Source organism: Syngnathoides biaculeatus, chromosome 8 (assembly GCF_019802595.1).
Source record: "Syngnathoides biaculeatus isolate LvHL_M chromosome 8, ASM1980259v1, whole genome shotgun sequence".
Classification (NCBI taxonomy): domain Eukaryota; kingdom Metazoa; phylum Chordata; class Actinopteri; order Syngnathiformes; family Syngnathidae; genus Syngnathoides; species Syngnathoides biaculeatus.
In genome coordinates this window covers 13,719,628-13,745,161 of record NC_084647.1, presented here as the reverse complement: position 1 = coordinate 13,745,161, position 25,534 = coordinate 13,719,628, and the positions used below count along the sequence as shown (strand labels likewise).

Below are 25,534 nucleotides of genomic sequence, written 5' to 3'. Positions count from 1 at the left end.
GTCCACACTTAGTTGCACGTGCGCTCTTAATCCATCACTTCGTCAACTGTGTTTTAGGCTTTGGAAAATGAATCAACCGGTCCTCTTGTAACCTAGCAGGATATCTTTCATCAGAATTACATGTTCCCCAAGCGTACCTGAGGACCATTTTCTTCATAACATTAACTTTTCCAAGCGCACACTACTGACAACCAGCATTACTTGTGAGACAAAATGGCGAGAGGGCCGTGTCAAGCCAGGGGTTAAGACAATGCGGCTATCTGATTGGCTGATCTTGTATGAATTATTGACAGGTAGGAAAGGTCCATTGTCTTGAGTCATTGATGGTTTCTTGTGTGTGTATCAAAAAATAAAAAAAGCATGGTTACAGAAGAAGGCATTTTGTCAGCACTGGGATCTTCCAGTTAATTTTTTTGTAATTGTTCAACTAAACATGTTCCAATACTGTGACAGATTGATTAAAAAAAAAAATCATCTGGGGCAGTCAGTCTTTCAATCGACTCATTTCATTTGCTTGAAATGTGAAAATTTGATTGGCACTGGCAACATTCACTGCAGCCAAAATTTATGTATCTTGACATGGAAACGTGGGGACCAAGAGGACATAAAACCCTCAAAAAAGTCAAACTTACAAATGCACAAAATCACATTTATGTACAGACTGAACAGAAAGCAGTTTACAATTTTTTACTTTTTATTTAGGACTAGCACTTCCCTTTCATATTCTTCTACTTTTTCAATGACAGAGCCCCTTTGTCTATTCATATGTATGGGAACAAAAATTGATTTTTATGGGGGGGGGGTGACACTTTGCGCACACTGCTTGAAGGATGTTAAGGAAGTACAGTACATCAAGGTAAATACAGGCTCTTTTTGACAACACCCTTGATGTATCGAGACTTATTTTCTTAACCATCTACACATGCAACCTACATGATGTGGGTTTCATCGAGCTGTCGTTTGGACATTAAAAAAAAAATAGTCTTTTGTTTTTAGAGGATGAGAGCTGTGGAGGACAGATTAGTGTGTTGTGTGTGTGGTACCATTGTCTCACCATCTACTGTTTAAAATTATCTTCACATCTGTACACGCTAAAAATAAAGCAAAATAAAACGTTACGGTGACCCGAGGGCAACGTTACAACACCTGGCGTAAACAGGCCTCAGCGTCAACGCGTACACGCGTGGTCCCGCCGCTGCACATACACATATAGTCTCACACGAGCACTGTACACGACACAAGAGGTCACCTAACCACGTAAAGGAGAGCTAACATCTAGCAGGGACCACCCCTACGGGGTTTGAGGGGGGTTAAAATTCTCATTTAGACCTTCAGCAGGTCTCTTTCTCACACACACAAGCACGCGCGCACACACACTCTCAATCATAAAGTGACATACGTCTGAATTCATTTAAAACTCCATAAAGCTACACACCTGTGCAGAATATACTATCATGACTGTACTTAGTGTCGCTAGGGGTAGCCATTCCAATGGCGATATATATAGCATGTTCAAATACTCTATGTAACCTTTTTTTTTTTTTTTTTTAAACCTCCTCCGCTCTCTTCAAAATATACAATGATGTAACACATTGTACAGACAAAACGAGACACAGTTAAGATGCTCACAGGTTCCATACACCAAAACGTAAGAGCTTCTCGCCACAGGGATTTCTTCACGGGACGCGATATCCGATGCTCCTCCACCGACTTCAAAGTTTGCTCAGCTTCAGCAAGTCCACGTCCCAAAAATCACATTAAAAAAACACACACGCACAGAAAAATAAAACTGCAGACGAAAACATACAAAAGAACATTTCTAAACAAGGAGTCATAAATATGGAATGTGGAGAACATAAATACGGTCCGACTTCAGTTCACATAATACAAATAAAAGTCCTTCTTTGCATGGAAAGTTCGTCTTCTAACGGGACAACACTTGTAACAATATTAACAGAATAAATAAAAAAATGAAGAGTGGGCTGTTGCTAGCTTGTGGCCTCTGTTGCGGGTAGAAGACCATGGGAGGCTGGAGAAGAAGAACACAAAGAGAGGGGTAGGTGGAGGGAGTGGGTGGCAAAGGTGGTGGTGGGAGGTGGGAGTAGAGGGGGGGGGAGTGTTCACATGCCGTAACCAAAGTTGGCCTGTGGCGGCTGCCCGTAGCCCGGCGCCGCTGTGTACCCGTAGCCGTAAGCCTGCTGAGGGGGCACGGCGACATTGGCGCCTGAAGTGAGCATGAGTTGTGGTGTGCCTGCGGAGCAAACAGCACAAGCTCTTGTTTATAAAAAAAAACAAATTCTGTCACTCATTTGACAGCGTGTGTGTGTCTGTTTGCTACCATAAACAATTGGTTGCGATTCTGTGGCTTGCTCCTCCTGTTTCCTCAGGGACTCGGAGGCCTCGAGCTTGTCCACCTGCAAGAGAAGGAAAATAGATGGCGTGAGAAGCCGCTTGAGAGGCTCAGCAGCTCGGGCGGAGGCTTTCGACGACGCCAGGTTTGTCAAAACTGACCTCTGGGTTATTTCACTGGCTGAAGGATGGGACCATTCCTGACGGGCGGAGGAGATGAGCACCGTCCACATTTGTGTGAAAATGTGCAGCTGGAGGTCCTCCAATAAACAATGGCACTAACGTACGACTACAGCGCTTAAGTTGACTATTGATGGTCGGTCTAATTTGCCTTTGCTTAAGGGACACACACAGTCTAATGTTGGGCTACGGGGTATGTAAACACAGATTATCACAATAATGGTCCCACCCATCCAGCCACCCCAACCATCTACTCTAAGATTTTAAGAGTATGCAGAGAACCAACCTGTTACCAGGACAAACCACCTCTGTTTAAGTTGGGCTGGTCAAGAAAAAAAAAAGCGAGTGTACCAAATTAGCTGCATTTTTCCATATGGAGGACTCTACTTTGTTCAATGCAAGTGATGTATTTCGGCAAATAGACGGCAGATCTTTATTGAACTGCAGATGGGAGAGTAATCTATTACTTTGAAGATATTACTAGAGCATGTGAAATTATTTTTAAAAAAGTGCAATGTGCAATGTGAAATAAAAATCAAAGGGGGAAAAAAACAGGCACATTGAACAGAACCAATTAAGTCACAAAGTTCACTGGAACATGACCGTCGATGTGTACAACAATGCGGCGCGCTCAAAAGTCTGCTGGTATTGGAATGGTAATTATGGACACAGCCTCCACATAACATTAAGATCATCTTTAATACAGTGCAGGGAACTAACTTAATACATTATTTTTGTTGTAATCATTATATTTTTTGAAAACATCCCACTTGAGAGACAGCTCACTCTGCATTAAATTAGGGTACGTGCAGTCCACGCTAAGCCGTCATGGTAATGAAATCTGTAGTTGCCATTGTATATATGGCATTATATGCAGCGAGAACAGGGTTGCCTCTTCAAAACGAGATCATTTCATCTAGACAAAAAGTAAGTGATGTAGAGAGTGTATATAATGCGTTATAATCTTTGGTTAATTTTGACAAAAATTGCACAAACGAGTAAAACAGTACGTCTTTAAAGGGGAAATCCAGTGGTTTGAATAAACAATGTATCCAAAAGGTCATGTAATATGTGCTCTATCTTGATAATGTGATGTTAAATGCTCTCTCATTTAATAGTGTTTTGAGAAGATTTGTATCGACAATTACGAATTTTCAGAGGCGCCGCCATTTTCGCGAGTCAGATGACGTACGCGGGTGGACGTGATGTGTACTGTGCCGCAACAAAGGTTCGATTACATGGGACACCATTTATGCCCAGCGCCTATTTCTCGGATTTATCCTCATCTGATGAAGACATAGCAATACCGGTTGATCGGTAAGACAGAGGAATACTTCCATACACATTTGAAACTGTGGCAGCAAATAATGTCACCGAGCGAGCTCACGGCTCCACCGATCTGTATGGAAGTATTCGTCAGTCTTCCCGATCAACCAATACTGCTATTTCTTCATCTTCATCAGATGAGGATAAATCCGAAAATTCAGCGCTGGGCATAATGGTGTCCCATGTAATCCAGCATTTGGAACGACACGTAACTCGTCACATACGCCCACGTAGGTCTTGCGACTGGCGAAAATGGCAGCGCCCCTGAAAATTCATAACTGTCGATAAAAATCTCCTCAAAACACTATTAAATGAGAGAGGATTTAACATCACATTGTCGAGATAGAGTACATATTACATGACCTATTGGATACATTGTTTATGCAAATCATTGGATTTCCCCTTTAAAGAGAACTTTTGAAACTTTTGTTTGGGTCTTTCCTGACTATATTGTTCTTTTGCCAGGTAGCAGCAGAGAAGGAAGAGCGGCATACAGAAGAATTAAGCAGCCAGCAAATCGAGTTAGATCTGCAGCTAGAACAATAAGAACACTGATGAAGTACAAGAAATGTGAGGTGTCCCTTTCCTGGTACCGGGTTCAGTTCTCTACATACTGCGTTGTTCACTAGTGTCAGTCAAATCTGGTTGCACAGGCCGTAGCATTTTGAAAAGAAAAAAGGTTGAGAGACATGCGGAAGCAGTAGTTTTTGGTTACGTTCTTCTTGAAGAGTGCGTGAAAAAAAGAGAAGAAAGAGAAGCACAGCAGAATAGTGGAAGAAAAGAGAAAGAGGGCAGACAGGATGCTCTGCTTCAGCCACTTGAAGGTTTCCAGAAGCAGGCACAGCCAACAATGTCTCCTAGCCCCGTGCTGCTGATGCTCCCGTGGGAGGGGCAAATGCATGCGTGCTGCATCGTGTATTTTTACTGAATACACTACCTGGGCTGTGTGTTTCTTGCTTTCTAACTTTGTGTGTTGGGAAGGGTGTTTAAAAGAAAAAAAAAATGAACACAAATTCCTCCCTGTGTAACCTGATACTTGTTTTAATGTCCCATTCAAGCATATAGACAGAGAAATACACTGGAAACTCTTGAGAAGAAAACAAAACAAACTCATTGTCATTCTGGAGGGAAAGGGTAGCAGCTAGTAAGATGGTGAATTTTGAATGAAATTTGAAAGCATGTGAGAAACAGACCTGACAATGCAGGTAGAGATCCAGAGTGGAACTTTTCACTTAATGTTCCAAAAGAGGAACTGGAAGCTTTGCTGGCTTTTTTCATTTGCGTGGCTTAGTTAATTTGTTTGTTTGTTCGTGTGCAACTTTTTGTGTACAGACGTTTTTGATGGCCTGGCGTTCTTGATGTTCCAAATATGTTTTGTTGATAAAATGATGACATTAAATTATATTTAAAAGGCCTTTCTCGGGGGAATTTGTAGTTATTACTAATTATACCGAAAACAAATGTATAGGTAAAACCTTTGCGTTCGCTCTTAGTTTTCTTGAGACTATTTCCAAGTACACACATGGCATATTTCTCAATTTGTGTTAGTGAGCCCTTCTCCTTTTTCTGAGATCATCAATCCCCCTCACGTGTGCCATATAACGACGCTTTTTGGGCAACATGATTGTTGGACAGGTGTGCCGTACTCTGCCCATTATAAAAAGCTTCTCAAAAAATGTGTAGTGAGACCACCAACCACAAGGCCTCAGAAGTTTTGAGCGAGCATGCAGGTTTGTGTGTGTGTGTATATATACACACACACACACACACACACCACACACACACACACACACAAAGACACACACACACACACACACACACACACACAGTATTTATGACATACTTGTTTTCCATCGTACTTTGCTAATAAATAATAAATATATAATCATAAATAATAAAAATTTAAACGATGTCTTTTTTTGCCCCCTCATCTGTACACAAATTTTGTATTCTTCCCCATCCTTCTAATTTGGCTCCTGTCACTGTTAAAATGTTTTATTTTTTGTTCTGCTGTGCTCCATGCTGCAAACAACAGCAGTCTTTTAAACTCCACCATAGAGTCAGTTATTGAATTACTGTACGTGTGCCACTTTTAATGGAAATGTGTTTATTTTGGTCTGTGTTTATTTATTAAAATAGTCTACACACCCCGTGTATAATCAAACAAAATGTTTGCTAGTGGATAAAACGATGAGGAAAAAGGGTATTCCCCCACCCCTTTTACAGGTAGCAGACCGCTAAACTGATACGTGAAAAGCCCCACTCTGGATTGTGGGGAAATAGTTGAGTGGTCTAGTGAAAATGCAGAGAGTTGTACACATGAAAGGAGCACAGTGACAAAGTGGGAGGGGAAATCATGCAGTTTTTGCTATTTTTACCCCTCCAAACTACTACAGGTTATAGGAGAGTGAGTCAATATGGACGATTAGGAAATGGATTCAACGTTCACCTTTTCCTTTATCGCATCAACCTGGAAAGGAAATTCAGAGAGGCAACTTAAGGGAAAAAGCAAGAGGAAGTTGCCCACAATAGAAACTGACAGTGAGAAACAAGCAAACAAGACTTAGCATTAAAAAAGGTAAAAAAACCAAAAAAGTCAGAGGAAGTGAAGGTAATAATGCCACTTCTGATACAAATGCATACTTGAGGGTACTTTGCTACACCCGCTTTCATTTAATTGCTCACAACAGTTCAAACTACAGATATAAAACTCACTATTAAGTCAATGGACAAGTAGTAAAGAATGTGGTTGGTTATTAAAGGCGCCTTGGTTTGATTACATTTTGTACAAGACGTTTGGCCCTAGTGAGGCACCTAACCTCCCAAACTGGTACAATATGTGTATAAAGGTGTATTCTTACTATGGTTGATAAATTTACCATGACTTAAAAGTAGACGTCAAAATGTTTTCATGCATCTTCATGACAATATCATATCATAACCCTTGAAATTTAGAGCTACAAAGACGAGGTTGAAGACTGGTTTGAAGCAGTCTCAATTGTTAAGCCTTTTCTATTAAATACAGTGTTGTTCTAATATTATATATTTATTACAAATGAATAAAAATAATAAATTGGTTATGGTAGTTGTAAAAGTCTCAGTAACTTGTCAGTCAATAATAAAATACTGCTCTCACATCTGCTGCTGTTGTGAATCCTGCTCTATTTTATGTAACATAAAAAGTGATTAAGCTGCTAGGAATCTCCTCTGGAGCACATTTGTATGGGAAAGCAGCAGGAGTGGATGAAAATCCAAATGAAAAAGGGGAACACCACAGATGGCACATAAATGACAAGTAAGATGAACATCAAAGGAGCAAGAATATGCACACAGACTCTATTGCAGGCCTGGAGAATTGTTACACTGCCTGGTGTTAAATAATATTTGCAAATAAAATTGTGTGGGTGCTGACGTCTAATACCGGTTGATAAAAAGAGCTTCAGCACTGGGTGACGTTCAGGGAAACAAAATTCTGAAGAATCCATCTTATTGGATCTCTTTGCGACAGTTTAGAAAACACAATTATCCTAAATTTATACGCAAAAAAAAAAGGCACTGTCCGCAAGCCCGTGCCCATCAAACTCTCTTCGTAACTAACATTCTTTTCCATTGCCGTAGTGAGCTTTGAGTCACTCCTAGTCTTACACCCTCATTAATGCATGTGTGGTTACTTTACATCATGTCTGAATGACCCACCTTACTGAGGTACTCCCTCATGACCTGGATGAAGTATGGCATGGAGAAGTCCATGATGTTGTGCCTCCAGGCAGTCTCCAGCACCACGTCGGGCCGCAGTAGGTCATAGCAGGTAAACAAGCAGGCGGCGAAACACTCCTTCTTGTCCTCCTCCAGGAACCAAGCAAGAAGTTCCTCGGCCAGTTCAATGTCTTTGGACTCGGATGCGTACTGCATGGCATCCTACACAAGGGGAAATAAAAAAAAGTCACATGTTCATGCTTTAATTGGTGTCTATGTCAGGGCAATATAGACCATACAGTCCATTTCAGTGTTGCTACAAAGCACCTTGTAAAGCTTGTCTTTCTTGCACAGCTCAACACTCTGTTTCCAGCGGTTGTTGCCTTTGAAAAGGTACGCTGCGATCCTCCTGAACTCGATCAACTCGTGCTTCTCTAGGCCTTGGGCCAGTGAGATGTTGTCGAAGTTGTCGTAAGCATCGATAGAAGTGCGCAGTGACTGGATTAAAACACGTATGACAACAGGGAATGGTTGTGACTTTTAGCTTGTCCTGTCATGGGAAACCGCATTCAATTGTGCAGAAAGTACAAAGCGCATTTGTTAAAAGTGGTTAACAACAATGGTAAATAAGAGTGTAAAACAATTTATTAAGCCACTGCAACATCATACCGCATAGTCTTCCTCGATGATGAATAGGTTGTTGAGTGACTCATTGACGGACTTGTTGTTGTGATTCTGGACAGACCTCAAATAGGGTTTAACCAGAGGTATCTGTTTCACCTATATCAAAAATGAAATCATGAAAGACTTCACACATAAAAAAGTATTCCTAACAGCGAATCTTTTAGTGTAATCCTTCAATTCCTCTACTAGTGATGACCAGGACAACATTTGCGTGCAGTTAGTTTAGCTTTTATCAATGTTATGAAAAGAAACGAGTGGGGTGAAAGAGGACGCAAAAGGATGCTACTCACCTTGCTGAAAAAATTAACAGCACGTGTGTGGTCCAGTCTTGGAGAGAGAACAATGAGCAGGTCATTTAATAATAATGGCTTGAACTCCAAATAAAAGTGGATAGCTTTGTAGTACAGCTCCACATTGGCCACCTGCAGTAAAAACGTAAAAGACGTCTCAGTCGCCATTTACAAAAACGTGTGTTTTCATGAAGAAGCCAAACCTTGGTGACAATGTCTTTGAATTGGCCCTCCTTCCAGGCATCAGAAGGATGGTTCATCATGGTGATGATGGCATTGTCATATTCTTCATATTTATCATAGAGAAACACCAGCTCTGCCCATAGGTGGGCCTGCTCAGCTGCTCTGAGAACCTTAAAATTCACAATAATAAATGTTATTAGCCCTTTATTACTACTAGTCATAACACCATCACATACAGAAGGACTAATGCATCCCTTCAAGAATCCCTATATCCCTTTCGATAAAGTTGTGTCAAACATTCCTTTTCGTATTGTTAATAAATGATGTGAAAGTTCCCTTGGGTCTACCTTTGGAATGTTTACACGAGACCAGAAGAGCTCCAAGTGCTCCCTCATCTTCTGGGGTTTGAATTTGGAGTAGAGAATAGCCAGCTCTGTGAACATTCCCATGTGAGCCCGCTCCAGTCCGAGAGCAGCCTCCAGCATGGTGATCAGCTCCTCAAAGTAGCCACGGTCCTGAAGAAATACAATAATTCAAACATTGAGGTTTATTGTCAAGTCTTGGTGTATTTATTTGACTTGATAATCTCTCTCGTCAATGTCCACTTTGAGGATTGAGAGGACACGGTCATGTTTTGTACCTGGTAGTAGTTGATGAGTTCCTCCAGTTCATCAGCATGTACAACAATATGCAGGCCACACATTTGAGCAAGCCGGAACTCTTTCCCATCGACACACGCAAAACACACCTACAACGAGAGAGAATGGACTCAAATGACATTGGGCACTTTTTGCTTTCACTTGAATAATAGAAAAAGGCTACAATGAGCCCAGCGGTGTATTTCATTTAAAACTTATCTACAATTTCTCACCTCCTTCCAGGTGCGTGTGCTGTTGGCTTTACGAGCTCCATCCACAGCTGCCTGATACTCTCCCAGGTGCACCAGAGTGGAAGCCAGGCGACCAAAATTAGACACGTTGTTGTAAAGCAATTTGGCTGCCTCATACATCTTGTCATCGTAGCAACGGTCACCCACCTAACAGAAAGGGCAGGAACAAGTTAAGTCAGGACACAGAATAAATGATAGAGGCTGATGTATCCGATAACCTACTTGCTGGATATGGGCATTATTGGGTCCATTGATGAACTCTTCCAACTCTGCAAGGCGGTTGGTCTTTGCCAGAGCAAAGATTAACTCAGTTTCAACGTAGGACTCGCGGGCCTTTTTTCGCGCCATCTGTAGAAACTTTACAAGATCCTCCCAGTTTCCTGTGCACATCACAGGACATCAGTGTTAAAGTTATGATGAACTGATATCATGTTTGAAAGTCACACAAACCGAATAGATTTTCAAAGTCCAAACCAGCGACTATGATTTTACAGTTGGTCTTACCGCTCTGAGCTGCAGCTTGTCCCACCTCCATGTAAGCGGAGGGATCATCAGCCTTGATGTAGGAGTCAATGGCTTCTTTGACCAGGGCCTTTTGGAGCTGGGCCTTCGCCAATTGACTCCACACTGGAGGCTCATTGCAGCGTTCAGCAAACTCATAGGCTCGGTCCAAGTTACCAATGTGCTCAATAAGAACCTAAATATAATGGGACAGTATTCCATATTCAGTATTAGAGCTGAATTATATCATGAAGCTAATGTAAGCACAGCATAAAAATCACTCACCTGCACAGCAGATGTGTTGACATCAAATTTCCTGAAAATAGCAAAGGCCTCCTCAAACAGCTCGTTGCTTATGGCAATGTTTGCAATATCGGGAGCGTCATAGTTGTCCAGACGGTTGATGTACTCCATGACCCGAGTTCGATCCGCTTTGATCGCTGTCAGAATGAGCAGATTCTGGAGGTTTCTAAAACAAAGAAGGCAAGATGATTCCAATGAGCAAATAAGTTTCTAGCTATGTAAAAAAAAAAAAAAAAATCCAAGCAAGGTGATCACATAATACCTGTGCTCACTAAAAACAGAGTTGTCCAGGACAATCTTCTCCAGAAGCTCAATGAGCTCATTGGGAAGGTCGGCAGTCATGAAAGCCTTGACTGAGACAGACACTTCCTCTGGATCCTGGGTCTCCGTCAAGGCAGTCTGGACAACCTGCATCGCAGAAGGACATCAAACTTGAAGCGCTATGTCACAACAGTCCTTACAAACGTTACAAGTAAATGGGATGAAATTCTCTTGAGGAGAAAAAAAGGCAGGACAGAGAACTCCAAAATGGACCATGTTAAAAGGTGGTAAACCACACCTACATTTTAGGTAGATGTAAACATGCATTTACTAGAGCAGGTAAGATTTTGTATCATTTAAAACGGGTAACAGGAAGCTGTAAGACCTGATCGATGAGTGGTCTTCTGTAGTTGTTGGTCTCCAGCAACACACTTGCCCACAGCTCAGGGTTCTTACGACGCACAAGGTAGCGGGACAGACTCTTGAACAAGGAGTTCTCATTGCACACCTAACACCATTGGACAAAAATAGGTTAGAAATGAAAAAAATCAAATGGGTCCAATTAATACTTTTGGCACTGACAGGAACTTACATGAATGAGTTCCTGATCACATTGTCCTCTTTCATAGGCCACGCAGGCCAGATGGGGGTCTCTTTTCTCACAGTATTTGCCCACTACACGACTCTCATAAAAGGGGTTCTCCCTCAGGAATCGCTCGGGGTTGTTGTTGCTGTCTATATAAATCTTGGCCAGAGCATTGTGCGTAGCAGGCTCCTCACAACCTTCATGAATACGGGCCTCCAACCAAGGGAGTAAAAGCTTCAGTCTATTGATAAACAGATGAGTTATTTAGAGATGCATTGTTCTTTCTGTGGATTACACATTGTTCTCTCTCTCTGTCTCCCTCTTACCGATTTCTCTTCTCCACTTCAGCAACTAGTTCATCCGTGGAAAACTGTCCTCTCACCACCATGATAAGGTTTTTGATGACATCCTCTGCACAATCCACATCCAACAAACCTCCTATGACCACGGGCAAACGACTTGGATTTACCTGCCGAAAATCAGAAATGAGAGTAGTCAGCTTTTTGGCCGCATAAAATTTAAATGGTGATGAATGAAGTCGGAGCAGCGCTGTACCTTCTGCACATAGATCTCAATGTATTTTTGCAGACTGTTGCGATACAAGTACAAGACCAAATCATGGACAAAATCAAAGCGGTCACACACAATGATCAGTGGTAGCTGATCGGTCAATTTAGCTTCCTGCAGAGAGAAAAAAAGGATTAAATTTATAGCGAGAAAGGTATGTGCACAGTGAGGAGCTTGCGAGATATTTTCAACCTTGAGGAAATTCTTCACACGCTCGGGGTCATAGCAGTTACTCTCTCGGCAGATTCTTTCCACCTCTTTGATTTGGCCCGTCTTGCAGGCAGCCTGAATGTATTTAAAGTGAACCTCTGGGTCCTGGCTGAAGTTGACAATGGAACCCAAGAAATAAAACAACCCTGAAAGACAAAATTGTGACAGGGCATCACCAACAACCTGTCTTTTGTTTTCACTCAGGGCGTCACCAACAAAAAGTTTGTTCTCGCCAAAACTGACGCTCAAGGTGTACCTTCAAAGCTCTTGAATGACTCAAAAAGTTCAGTGAGGCTCTGAGTGCTGAGTTGCTCGTGATACTTGGAGGCAACCTGAACACAAATCTGCAGGTTCTGCCGGATGTTAGCAGAGAGCATAGCCCGAAGACACTCCAAAGAGTCCTCCACTGATAGAGACCCAAAGAAATTGACTAACCACTATGAGGGCAGATATCAGTGAGAGTTAGTGTTCTGTAACATGTCAGTATTATTTTAAAGTATTTTTAAAAATTGCCACTGCACCTCTGGGTTCAGGAGGTGTGTGTGCACCACAGCCCGCTTGATGTCATACAGATCAGTATAATGCTCCAGCGCCCTCTGGAGAAGACCAGCCTTCTCACACAGCTGTGCTACATGGGCACGGTCATAATGAGTGAACATCTGGTTACCCAGAATGGCATCTGCAACCTGAAAACAAAAAATAAAACACCAGAGGACCTTAGACCCTTAAGAACAATTTTAATTATTCAAATAATAATTTGAATTACTTTTATGTGGTAAGTCATTCAATGTCAAATGAATTCCAACGATGTGAATATTTTGTTGTCGTATATCTTGGTACCTGTGGTGCATGGACCAAATTCATTTCCAGCAGACGTGTCTGCAGTGGTCCTTCCATGGGCCTGTTGTTCTTCAGGGCATCAAGTAGAAACGATGTGCATTGCTGGATTAGGTTGTACTCCATGAAAACATCGACAATCTAGACAGAAACAGAAACAACTTATTGGTTGATAAAAACATTTTCCCATGTTCATGTAGTCAATATGGTCCATTAATTGTCTGTCTGCTGGGTTTTTAATCGGTCAAAAGGGTAAGGTATCAATACTGCCGATGCTGTGGGTTCATTTGTTTCTACCTGTGTAATGTCAGCAAGAGGCTCTTCATCCTGCACCAGCATCTGGGAGAACTGAAGTCCTTGTTCAGGACTGATCCGCATTACATTCCTCAACAGGAAGATCCAGTCGGGAGTGTACCCAACCTATAAAGGGAATCGAAATTATTACTTTTTCTTTCTTGGAGAGTCAGTATACATTTAGATCATTTGTATTTTAAAATGTGAATGCAACTGACTACATTAATCCAATTTTGATTAAATTAGTTTACAGATTTTTTTCCCCCCATCAAAAATGTTTAGTGTGATAAAGAAAAACATGAAGTCAGACATCAAAACAAACCTTTTTGGCATAGAGTACAATTTTCTGGAACTGGCCAGTCTCAGCAAAGCACTGAATGACTTTGTTGGGGACGTTTGCTCTCAGGTAAACACTGAGAGCGAGCGTGGGATCCACTGACTTCACCAGGTCTCCGAGCTCCTCTGAGCACTCCAGCTGTACGCAAAGCAGGACAGATAAATCTGTCAAGAGAGTGCTAAAAGCTTTTTCCAGCAGACAAAAGGATTGCCTGCCATAAAACCACCCAGTGAACACAGACCTTGTCTTCTTTCAGCCATTTTTCGAGCAGCTGCTTGCGGCCCTGCTGGAGGACCGGCCTACACAACTCGAGAGATTCAAACTTATTAAGCTGGCCTTGATCCAGCAAGATACCAAAGTATTGAAGCAACGGTGACCGCTGGCCTGGTTGAGCAGGAACACTCTGGAACCTGCGGATGGTGTCTGGTGTTCGTAGAATACCCTGGAGAAAGACAGCAGATGGAGAACTACAGTAATTAGATCACAATAGGGTGTCCTAATTAAAATTTAGGAGGGTTGCTGGCAAAGATTAATGTTATGATGTTATGTGCGTTATGTGAGTCAGTCAGAAGGTGTGATTAATTGAACTATTACTTTGCCTCAAGTGAAAGGGTCGCACTTGACTGTACCTTGGGTGCATTGGCTGCCACTTTGGCGGCATCTGAATAATTCCCTGCAGCAAAGAGAGTGTTAAACTTGCGGGCGAACAGCTCCTCAGCACCGGCAAGGTTATTGCGGACAGCCATGCGGAGAGCCAGGTCGGGATTCTGGAGCACATTGGTGATGTAGGAAATAATGTTTTCCTCCTCCACGCACACAGATAAGACCTGAGGAAGCACATTTTGGACTTCTGAATTGCATACTTAATCCGAAATGATTAGTAAATACACAGTTTAACATTTTTATTTTACACTGAAGGATTAACTCAAGTTCTTATGGTGTTGTGTCACATTTGGGACGTTTAATACAGAGACTTGGATGATAGCGGAGCAGGTGAGATTTAAGATCAATAACAAGATTAGACTCAAGGCTAATCAAGGGGGAAAAACTGGATGGTTTTAGACTAGCCAAGTCAATCACTGGACCTTAACCAAATAGATTACACCTATTTCTATATTCACTATTTCACCAAATAGTAAATGTTATTCACTTTAAGTTACTCATGTCTGTTCCAATACATTTGCTCACTTGAAAGGTAGGTGGCTTCAAGCAAAAGTTGCTCGGTTTTGAGTTGTTCCACATCTAGATCTAAATAGGTATGATGTAAAAACTGAACATGAAGAACCATAAAATATGTTTATAATCATGACATCAAAATAAAATATTTGAAAAGTGTCAAAATGTTCTTTTTTTCAATTTATTGATGTATTTCTTCTTACTGAATTGTTAATCGAATTTTAATCGAATCATGCTGTGAATCTGCGAAAGGCTCGTTATATAGGATAATAATCCTGATCACTTTGCTCATACTTGGAGAAATAATAATTCTAGGTAATTAGTCATTCACGGTAACTTTATGTAGTTCCAGCAAACAAAGTATATTTAATGAATCTAATGGAGTCTTTATTATCGCTATCAATTTGAGTGGCGACCAGAAGTAAGCACGCAACCTCAACTCAAATATGGAAATGGTGTGTGCATAGTCTATTTATGCAAACAAATAACCGAGGTCCCAAGAACTTAAATGTGATGGAAGTTCTGTAAGAAAACAAAATTCCATACCTGTCCTTTCCTGTTGACCCCGATGATACCGGCAGTTGGCTCATGAGGGGCAGTGACGAAAATGGTCTCCCCACTAATCCTGTTCATGTAGATGCAGGTGCCAGTTTCCAAGTCGTATAGGTGGATGTAGCCATATTTGGTGATGAGAAAGACTACGTCTTGCTTGGAGCTTATCTAAAAGCACGCACATACAAAAAAAAAAGGTTTGATTGCCACTTTCATGAATAAATGCTAAAATGAGGCTTGTTGTAAGACGAAATTCATACTCATAACATAGCACTACAGACATTAAATATGTTACATTGATGCCACGATAACGGCTGTTTATATACTTTGATTAAAATATTGAAATATTAGTACCTGCATGGCTACAGGGAAGTCATTCTGAGCTTCCGGAGGGAAAAATACATCCACAGCCTTCTTAGGAAATGGTTGATTCCCAGTTGGTGGAGTGCCAACTTCAATTATATGGAGCTAAATGTAAAAAAAAAAAAAAAAGAAAATAGACATGAAAAATCATCCATTTTAAATGCAATGTATTTAAAAGACAATTGAAAAATGGTGGGTCAATTTGCCAATTTGCAATTTGCATGTGATCTCACTTTGCCCCCTGCCTGTCCTCGAACAGCAAAGCAGAACAGAGTTGATTCCTCGGTGTTGTCCTCCATCTTGAATTGTGCAAAGCCTGCTGCGTGACCTTCAATGGGCTGAGAAACCTTCCTGTCCACAGAGTACAACTGCATCGCTCCAACGACACGGTTTTGCTGGAGAACAAAAACAATCACAAAAAATAAACTGCAAAAACATAACTTTACATAAATTAATGAATATGCACATCAAATATGCAGGACATGAATGCTAAACTGATGTGTAATGTAGTTAAACTGTACTAAAATAGCTCACAATGCATTCCACGGGAGCTTTGGGATTTCCCTTTGCAATCACTTTTTCCTTCCTTGTTAATAAAAGCATTTAAAAACTGTATTTTATATTTACTTGTGTTGTCTTTGAGAAATATTTAAATTTGATGACGGGGAACTTAAAAGAATATTCCGGTGGTTTGGAGTAACAATGTGTCCAATAGGTCATGTAATATGTACTCTATCATGACAATGTGATGTTAAATCCTCTCTCATTTAATAGTGTTTTGAGAAGATTTTTATCGACAATTACGAATTTTCCGGTGCGCCGCCATTTTCGCGAGTCACATGACCTACGTGCGCAGATGTGACGTGTTACATGCCGTTTCAAACCCTCGATTATATGGGACACCATTATGAGCTCGCTGGGGAGCGAGCTTATGGCTCTGCCGCTCGGCGGAGCTCGCTCGTAAGGCTCCACGTCATTCCGCCCGAAGAACCATCCGAATATTCAACATTATTTATAGCCACAGGTTCAAATCTGTATGGAAGTATTCCTCCGTCTTCCCGATCATCCAATACTGCTATTTCTTCATCAGATGAGGATAAATCAGCGCTGGCCATAACAGTGTCCCAAGTAATCTAGCGTTTGGAACGGCACGTCACATCCGTGCACGGAGGTCATGTGACTCGCGAAAATGGCGGCGCACCGGAAAATTCGTAATTGTCGATACAAATCTTCTCAAAACACTATTAAATGAGAGAGGATTTAACATCACATTATCAAGATAGAGTACATATTACATGACCTATTGGATACATTGTTACTCCCAACCACCCAAATTTTCCTTTAAAGTGTGACAAATCTGTGTGGAAGAGTCAAAGACACAAACAAAGAAGACGACGACAGAACAGTCGGTACCTGTGCTGAAATGCCGATCAACAGTAGCCATTTCTGTTTGGCATCAGTGCGATAATTGATGATTTGGCAGCCCGCCAGGCTGGAGTGGCGGTCAAAGACTTTGATTGGCTGAGAGTCGCCCTCCATGCTCCAATGGTAGACCGCGTTGTCTGTGACCAGGGCGACGGTGTTTAAGGAGATCCACTTCCAGAAGGTCACGTCATCCGTCATTGTGTGAGCCTTCATCTTGCTCTTCATTTCAATATTGAAGATTTGTAGGGTCTTGGCCGCTGAAAGTATGCAAGCCAAGGTTCATGTTAGTTGACAATTTTAAATACTACAAGATTGTAAGATAGATTTTTTTTTTTTTTTAAATTACGTAGAAGTTGGGTACTCTAAGCTACCACACATCACCCACAGCAGACATTTTGGGGGAGGAGAGGACAAATACCATTTGGTATAACCAAATTACAGTTGTTAGAGTAGGTAGTCGGGGTTTGCTTTCAGTGACACGAAAGCACTATACAACAAGGCAGTGTCAAATCAAGAGGCAAGACCAACAACAGGGAAACCACATTGTGGTAGATCTGCATTCAGTGCATTGACATGTGCACATTCAAAGCTGAATATGGAAACCCCTGGTATAATATATACAAAACCCAGAATTTATGGCTTAAGAGATGACCACAAACTGTGTTCAGACTGAAAAAGCACGGCACATTTCTAGGTCTCAATACAGTTCATCTTCATTTAGTGTTCTTCCAATGACATTGTAGGGCACATTCCAGTGACAGAGAAATTTATTATGTTTTCTCTGCAGTCAAACCAACGTACGATACTAACCACTTAAGTGAAATTGTCTTTCGATATATCCCATCGATATTTATAAGTGATCAAACAAATTAAACCAGGGGTCCTCATAAGAAGACTTTGGTCTGGATCTGACCCAGATGCCTTTTATAAGGATCCAGACCTATGACGGGATTATTTTGACAAGCAAAGCCATTTAAACATTTAAACATGCACAGCTTTCAGGTAGCTGTCTTGTGTTCGGCACACGGGGAATACAAAGACCAACTGTGTGCATTGTCAATGCCTGCCACGTGACATAATTCCGCCAATCAAATTATTAATCATTCAGGGCAGCATGATGAGTGGAGCAAGGTGTGTGTGTGGTGTGTGTGTGTGTGTGTGTGTGTGTGTGAGGCAGGCAAGCATTGAGGAAGAAAAAAACTTCAGTGTAAACTGATATTTTTGGGGGGTTTAAAATGAGAAAAAAAATGTGAATATGAATTTTAAAACGTGGGGCAAAAAGACAACATTTTTCTTTTGTACAGTGGTACCTCGGTTTTTGAACATCTCTGTTTTCGTACAAATCGAGCAATATTAACACCCGATCATGGCTACAGAGAACGCAAGTGGAACTGCTGGTGCTGAAAAAAGGAAAGTGGTGCGTAAAACTGTCGACTTCAAGAAGGATTTGAGAGCCGAATACGAATCTGGTGTGCGTGTTTCTGAGCTATCGAAGAAGTATGGCATGGCAAAATCAACGATCAACACCATTCTGAAACACGAGGATGCCCTCAAAGCAAGTGATTTTGCTAAAGGAGCAACCGTGTTGACCAAGCAGAGGCCACAGATCTTGGAGGAAGTCGAAATGTTGCTTCTTATTCTGATGAGGCTGAAGGCAGGGAGGATGTCTCAAGTGCCGATATAAAAGCTATCTGCGCTAATTGGAACGACATCCATAATTTTGTAGAACTCCATCATCCTAACAAAGCACAATGTTGCAGAGGACTGCAAAATGTCAATGACGTTCTTATGAGCCACTTCAGGAAGGTGCTCAAAAGATGGCAGAAACAGTCTACCTTAGATTAAAAAGGGGCGAGTCACCCCCACCGAAGACATTTGAAACAGTTTTGCATTGCTTTTTTCCTTTTGTTCCATTAAACTTACCTCTAGTTGCATGTTACATGTTTTGTATGTTACGTACTTTCTGTGCAAATAAAAAACAATTTGTCTGTCCCCCCCCCCCATTATTGCTTGTTTAAAAGTTATTCTGCACTTTTTTTAATAAAAAAAGGTTTGCAAGGCTGGGGGCCGAGTAGCTACAGATATAGCAATGCACTTCCAGCCTAGCATACTCTACTACTTAAGCATAGATTTTAAGCAAAAAATAAATGTATTTCTTAAATGATTTAATTATATAAAGTATTTAAACTATACATGTATTTCTACTATGCAGTTTATTATCAGGATAAGCTAAAAAAAAACACTTTAAAAAACATTTTTTTTTTTTAGGCTTGGAACGCATTATTTCATTTTCCATTCATTTTATTGGGAAAATGCGCTTCAGTTTTCAAACGTTTCACTTTTCAACCAGCCTTCTGGAACGGATTGTGGTCGAGAACCGAGGCACCACTGTATTTATCTAGAATTTATCTTTCAGCATCCAAGCAGCTTAGGTTGCCTTACTCAAAAACATTCTTTTTTAAGCAAACTTTATTTTAAAAGTGATTTTTTCCTGTCTGAATGTCCCCTAACTGCAATGTCAAACATGCCTGCTAACCATTTGCATGTTTTTAAAATTCCAATGGCTAAAGTAATATCGCCTCAGTTAAGAAGTTCCATCTCCAGAAAACAAGGCATACTTTATTCTAACATTTCAGAGAAAGAACACAAATGAAAATATGTACCGGTAATTATAAAATTAGGGATGATAAAACTTTGGGTTAGGTCTGAATGCAGATTTGCAAAAGGAGACTACAAAGCACACTGACAGATGTAATGATGGGAAAGGATGTTGGACAAATGCACTCACATAAACAGTTTTTGTTCATAAAAAAAAAATATGTCCAGTGTCCAGTTATGAAATATATATTATAAAACCCCAACCAAATCACCAGTGATTTGTAATGTGCACAGCCTCTGAGGGAATACCATTACATACTCACAATTGGAAAATATCCTAATATTAAATTTAAAAAAAATAAAGTTTTCATTGTTCAGAAAATGAATATGTGATATTGCTTAAATGTGAAAAGTCCACAAATCAGTGAAAGCGTTCACAGGAAAGAAATTTACTTCAATTAATATTAAACATATATAATGCTTATTGTCACTCTATTCATAAATTTAATTTATAAATAATCAGTAATATCCTTATGAAAATGGGTGTCCTTTTTTGCAATAATAATTTCATGTCATATACTGTAGTTCTTGTATATAAATATAGTAATCTGTCCTTAGATCTCTTGAAAGGCACTATGTCAATACCATACACAGTATTGTATTATTATTATTAGTAGCAGTAGTAGTAGAAGTAACAGCAGCAGTCGTAGTATGATACTTTCTGAGAAAATTTGTCACAAACTATTTTAACAACATTTTAGAGGTTTTGGCTGGAGTTGAAAAATTCTCCTGGAACTGAAGTGATGAGATCAATTATCTATCCATTTTCTTTGCCGCTTATCCTCACAATGGTCGTGGGGAGTGCCGGAGCCTATCACAGCTGTTAACGGGCAGGAGGCGGGGTACACCCTGAACTGGTTGCCAGCCAATCACAGGGCACATGAAGACAGACACCAGTCGCACTCACAATCACACCTAGGGGCAATTGAGATTGTCCAATTAATGTTGCATGTTTTTGGAATGTTAATCAGCATCTCTTTGCTGAATATGAAACTACAGAAAGAAGAACTTGAAAAACAAAGCGAAAATTTTATTTAAAAAAAAAGGATCATTCACCTGAAATCTAATTTGAAGAGTACAAACTGTATACTGTAATTATTATAATTTTGCGAACACATTTTTTTACTTGATACAATTGATGGGCAAATATTATTTCCCAGTGAAGAAAATAATGATTTGCAAATCTTTTTCAAACCACACTCAAATGAATACACAACAAAGACACGAGATTTAACCTTGAAACTGATGAATGTTAATTGTTTGTGTTTTTGTAAAAATGTTCTCACTTTGAATTAGATTGACTGCCACACTTTCCCAAAAAGCTGGAACAAGACCAAAACACTGGGGAAGATGTGGAATGCTCAAAACCCGTTTGAACATTCAACAGGTGAACTGGTTGGTGTCATGATTGGCTATAAAAGGAGTGTATCAGTCAATGTACAATTGCAAGGAATTTGGTCCCTATCGTCATCGGAAGATTCAAAGTCTTGGGAAATCTCAGCAAGACCAAAAACTAACATTAAATGCCGGCAAGCTTCGACCCCTCAGTGGTTCTGCTTTAAAAACTGGCATCATGTGCAAAGATATTGCCAAATGGGCCAAGGAGTACTTCCGAAAACTAGTCAATTAAGACACTTTGTAGCTACATCAACAACTGAAAGTTAAACTCTACCATGCAAAGCAACAACTAATTATCAACAACATCCAGAAATTCCGCCAGCTTCTCTGGGCCCAAGCTCATCTAAGATGGAATGATGAGAAGTGGCGAAGTGTGATGTGGTCTAATAAGTTCAGATTTCAAATTGTTTTTGTAAATCATGGGGATCGTGTCTCCCGGGCCAAAGAGGAAAAGGACTATCCGGATTGTTTTCAGGACGAACGTCAAAAGCTGAAATCACTGATGGAATATGGGTGTGTTAGTGCCCATGGCATGGTAACTTCCACATCTATGAACGCACCATTAATGCTGAAAGGTACAGACAGATTTTGGAGCAACAGATGCTGCCATCCAAGCAATGTCATTTTATGGGACATCCCTGCCAGTTTCAGCAAGAAGATATCAAGCCACATTCTGCACATGTCCAGACCTGTCTCTCATTGAAAACGTGTGATGTATTATGAAGCAAATAATATGACAACGGAGACCCCAGACTGGTGAGCAACTCAACTTGAGTGTTGTTAAAAGTAAAAGCTGATGTAACACGGTGGTAAACATGTCGCTGTCCCAGCTGTCAAATTCAAAATGAGTGAATATTTGATCATAAAAAAAGGTTAATCAGTTCTGACTTTAAATAGCTCATCTTTGTAGTGTATCCCATTAAATGTAGGTTAAAATGGACTTCCAAGTCATTGCAGTTTTGTTTAATTATTATTTTTTAAACTACATTGGAACTGGGATTTGTATGTTCTATGTTTTGACTCTCCATTATAAGGGCTGCTTATCTGAAGAAAATTCTAAGCCTGTATGTGCTGTACTAAGCAGAGGTATAAATTTTAAATGCACTATGTCCCACGTGACACCGTTGTGTTTACGATGCCAGCCTTGTGCTATCAATTCAAGTATTCATTAAAACTTATGACCAGTATTGTGCATTCGTGTCAAGACAAGTGCACACAGGAATATACTTTCACAACTCATGATTTGTAAAATTCAACTCACCGTCTGCAAACATAAGCAAGCATTAAGGAACGAAAACAGAGGAAAAACAAAAATAGACAAAGCATTCATGACAGCATGACATTTTTTAACATTCTTATGACAAAGTAGTTACATACTGATAAGTCACATATAAAACTACACGTAGATTACATTATTGTACATCTTGACAAACAAATGAGGTGGCCTACATGTGAACATCAAAATTTCTAGCAGAATAAACTACGCAGATGATGCCATGAGTACAGAAAAGCTTTCATGTAAAACAAACTATTTTGTTTTGCATTTGAAGTACAATTGATCACAATTGTTTTTACAAAATAATATACCATTAAGGGTTTAATTTATTTACCTTTAAGGGCAATAACTTTGCTGGCAGGGTTCATGATGGCGCTGTCTGCAGAGATGGGCCTACGGATGGGGTTGTTGGGATCGGCCATGTCAATAATGACAACCTGCGCCTGCTCACCCACCTTCTCTCGTATGCAGATGAACTTATCTGACTCCATGGTCAGAGTGCTGAACCCAATGTTGGCTGGGTTGATGCCCAGGTTCTGGAGCTGGAATAAGAAAACTGTCTAAGCAAACTATAAATGATAAAACTTCAAAAGTAGCTAAATTCTTTAGGGCAGCATAGTTGACACTACAGTAACTAAATTTGTTTTGATTTTTGCAAAGACTGAAGTAACTAGTTCAACCTTGGACAGCGCTGATGCTCGTTGTTTAGTTTAATTCTATCCTGACAGGATATTTTGGATTCAGAGAAGTGAGTACGGTGTTCCCCCATAATAACAAAATTCTGCTAACAATAACAATACTAATAACAGTACTAATACATACTGGTTACACTGTCAAAAACCATGCCAGCACGCGTTTTGATGTGTACGTAATATATTATATGAGAGCACGCACGAGGCAGTGGGGAACAATTGGATTTTGCATGAATAAGTAGAAGAAGTTTACATTGCCCCACATGCTGCCCATTACTGATGATGTTGTACACACTCACAGTGTCACATCGAAACTAAAACCGTCACACCGCTGCAAACAGAGTAGCACAACTAACAATAAAACAAAAGAGTAACTCACAAAATATTTGACACAAAACATGAACTTTAAATGGAATTTACATGATCCCAGCATGCTTTGTGGCGTGCTGGTGCAGCACTAAGGACCTCCAGAGCAACGTAAACCATGTTTGGAGTATGTAAATAGCCTTTAAAGTGGATGTTTTGTTTAAATTATTCCGTGAGTCATTCTTTTTTTTTATTATTTGATAGTTATGCTACTCTGTTCGCCGTGGTGTGATCATTTTAGTTACGATGTGTGTATAACATTGTTAGTAATGACCTGTTAGGCGAGGTTAGTCGTAACATTGTTAGTAATGACCTGAGCAGGTGGTGTAATGTAAGCTTCTTCTGCACGCATATATGAAATGCAATTGTTCCTCACTGTCTCGTCGGCACCATCATATGGTAGATTGCATACATGCTGAAACACGTGCTGGTGTGCATGGTAACAGTGTAACCCCGTGTGTTCAAGTGTACTTTGGTGAACAAGTTACTCAACATTTGCAAATCTTGGAACTCATCGCGCATACAAGGTGCGCCGCATTGTAAGCCGGCATGTCTATTTGGAAGATAATTTAAATATGTTAAATAATAATAAAAAAAACAAAACAAAATCCGAAAATGGGGCCGCGAATGGTGAACCGCGAATACGCACGGGCACACTGTACATAAATGGGTCACAGTTGTATTGATAACACTCTCATTTTGTCTGCATCTTCTTTAATTTCACCAACTAGACAAAATGTCAACGCCATCTGATTTAATTGAATAGTAATTAACCACTCATGCATGAGACACCAAAGTGTGAGAATTGCAGACTAACACAATTTAATGAGTGTCACAGTTTTGCAATTTCTAGTTTATGAATATATTGGCAAAACACTGTGTAATTGGAGGAAATGTCTTTACACCAGAACAAAATATAACATAACTATAACTACTGTTCATGCTTGCTGCACAGTTCATATTGGAGAGCAACAATTACACTTTCATGCTAGTGAAGGATAGCAATATTTTGATTCATTACTAACGACGATTGTTTTTAAATTTAGGATGCATGACAAGTTGATTTTTATTTATTATTATTATTATTTTTTTTTACATTTGTTAGTCAGTACTGATACGTAAATATTTTAATTGAAATTTGTAACCTCTCCAATTTGTGCTGCGATTAGATGACGTGTGGGCTTGCATACCTCACGACCATTCGTGACGGTACAAACTAACATTTTACGCGACGCGTGGAGGTCAAAATAATCACCCCAGACTGAAGGGCGGAGAAATGGTTTGGCCAAATTAGATGTACCGGACGAATTCGGTTACGCGGTGTCACCGGTGAAATATTGGAGGCTATTTGTTAGCCGCTGCTAAACGGGGGATGGGAGGTCATTCATTCGCTGCGGGGATTGACGTTAGCTCGGCTAGCGAGCTGTCACGCCACTCCATTGTGAGGAATTCCATACAAAACAGCCGTCTCGCGTTTCACGCAGCTCCCGACATACCTGTAGGTGCTCCTGGAAGCGGATAGGCAGGATTTGCGACATGGCGTTTCCCTCGGCGTTCTCCAGAGTGCTGAAATGTTGGCCGCCGTGCTCGCTAGCAGAGCAAGCAGCACCGCGTTAGCTTACGACCTCCTTGCGCGAAGTGTAGGTCGGAGCGAGTCCGTGGAGACAAAAATAAACACGACAAAAACGCACTGCTCTTAAAAGTGCCGCCCAAACGTCGTGCCTTTGAGGATGCTCAATGTGTCAGCGTTCTGTCTGCACGCTTCACTCTGCATCAATGGATAGCGGCTGTGACTACGGCTGATCTCTTGTCCAAAATCCGCAATGGCGGCGGAAACGGTTTTAAGAGTGGTTTCCCAATCCGGAAGCTTCCAAGCAGCCCTGGAAGGACATCGAAACCAGATCTGACCTGACCCATAAGAAAAACAAACAAACAAAAATAAAAACCCCTTATAATTTAATTATAATATACCTCAAAATAACAAGTCAACAGTTTTTGCAGGTTTTCCCCATGTATATAAAAAATATTGTGCTCATCCCATTGTAGATTACACAAGTCCTTGCAGTTTGAATTAACAAACTCAAAACCTTTAGCAAAGAAAAATGTTGAGGGGAAAACGCATAAAAGATCTTAAA

At 40.5% G+C, this 25,534-nt stretch overlaps 1 protein-coding gene across 2 annotated transcripts; it reads right to left on the bottom strand.

The window, feature by feature from the left end:
* Window positions 1–794: 794 nt before the first annotated feature.
* LOC133504591 (clathrin heavy chain 1-like) lies at window positions 795–25,268 on the bottom strand. 2 transcript variants are annotated; one of them, XM_061827000.1, is made up of 33 exons: window positions 24,896–25,268; window positions 22,676–22,883; window positions 16,998–17,266; window positions 15,818–15,979; window positions 15,576–15,689; window positions 15,216–15,389; window positions 14,123–14,320; window positions 13,735–13,935; window positions 13,479–13,631; window positions 13,160–13,282; window positions 12,866–13,003; window positions 12,547–12,711; window positions 12,282–12,462; window positions 12,008–12,171; window positions 11,804–11,929; window positions 11,575–11,717; window positions 11,255–11,489; window positions 11,048–11,170; window positions 10,664–10,809; window positions 10,384–10,567; window positions 10,102–10,294; window positions 9,820–9,977; window positions 9,580–9,744; window positions 9,349–9,456; window positions 9,056–9,223; window positions 8,729–8,878; window positions 8,526–8,657; window positions 8,221–8,331; window positions 7,879–8,049; window positions 7,552–7,773; window positions 6,305–6,325; window positions 2,339–2,414; window positions 795–2,251 (listed from the first exon to the last, which is right to left on the bottom strand). In XM_061827000.1, exons 1-33 carry the CDS (start codon window positions 24,935–24,937, stop codon window positions 2,121–2,123), a joined length of 5,055 nt encoding a protein of 1,684 aa, XP_061682984.1. In that variant the 5' UTR covers window positions 24,938–25,268; the 3' UTR covers window positions 795–2,120. The 2 variants fall into 2 exon arrangements, with proteins under 2 accessions (XP_061682984.1, XP_061682985.1); XM_061827001.1 differs by lacking the exon at window positions 6,305–6,325.
* Window positions 25,269–25,534: the final 266 nt, after the last annotated feature.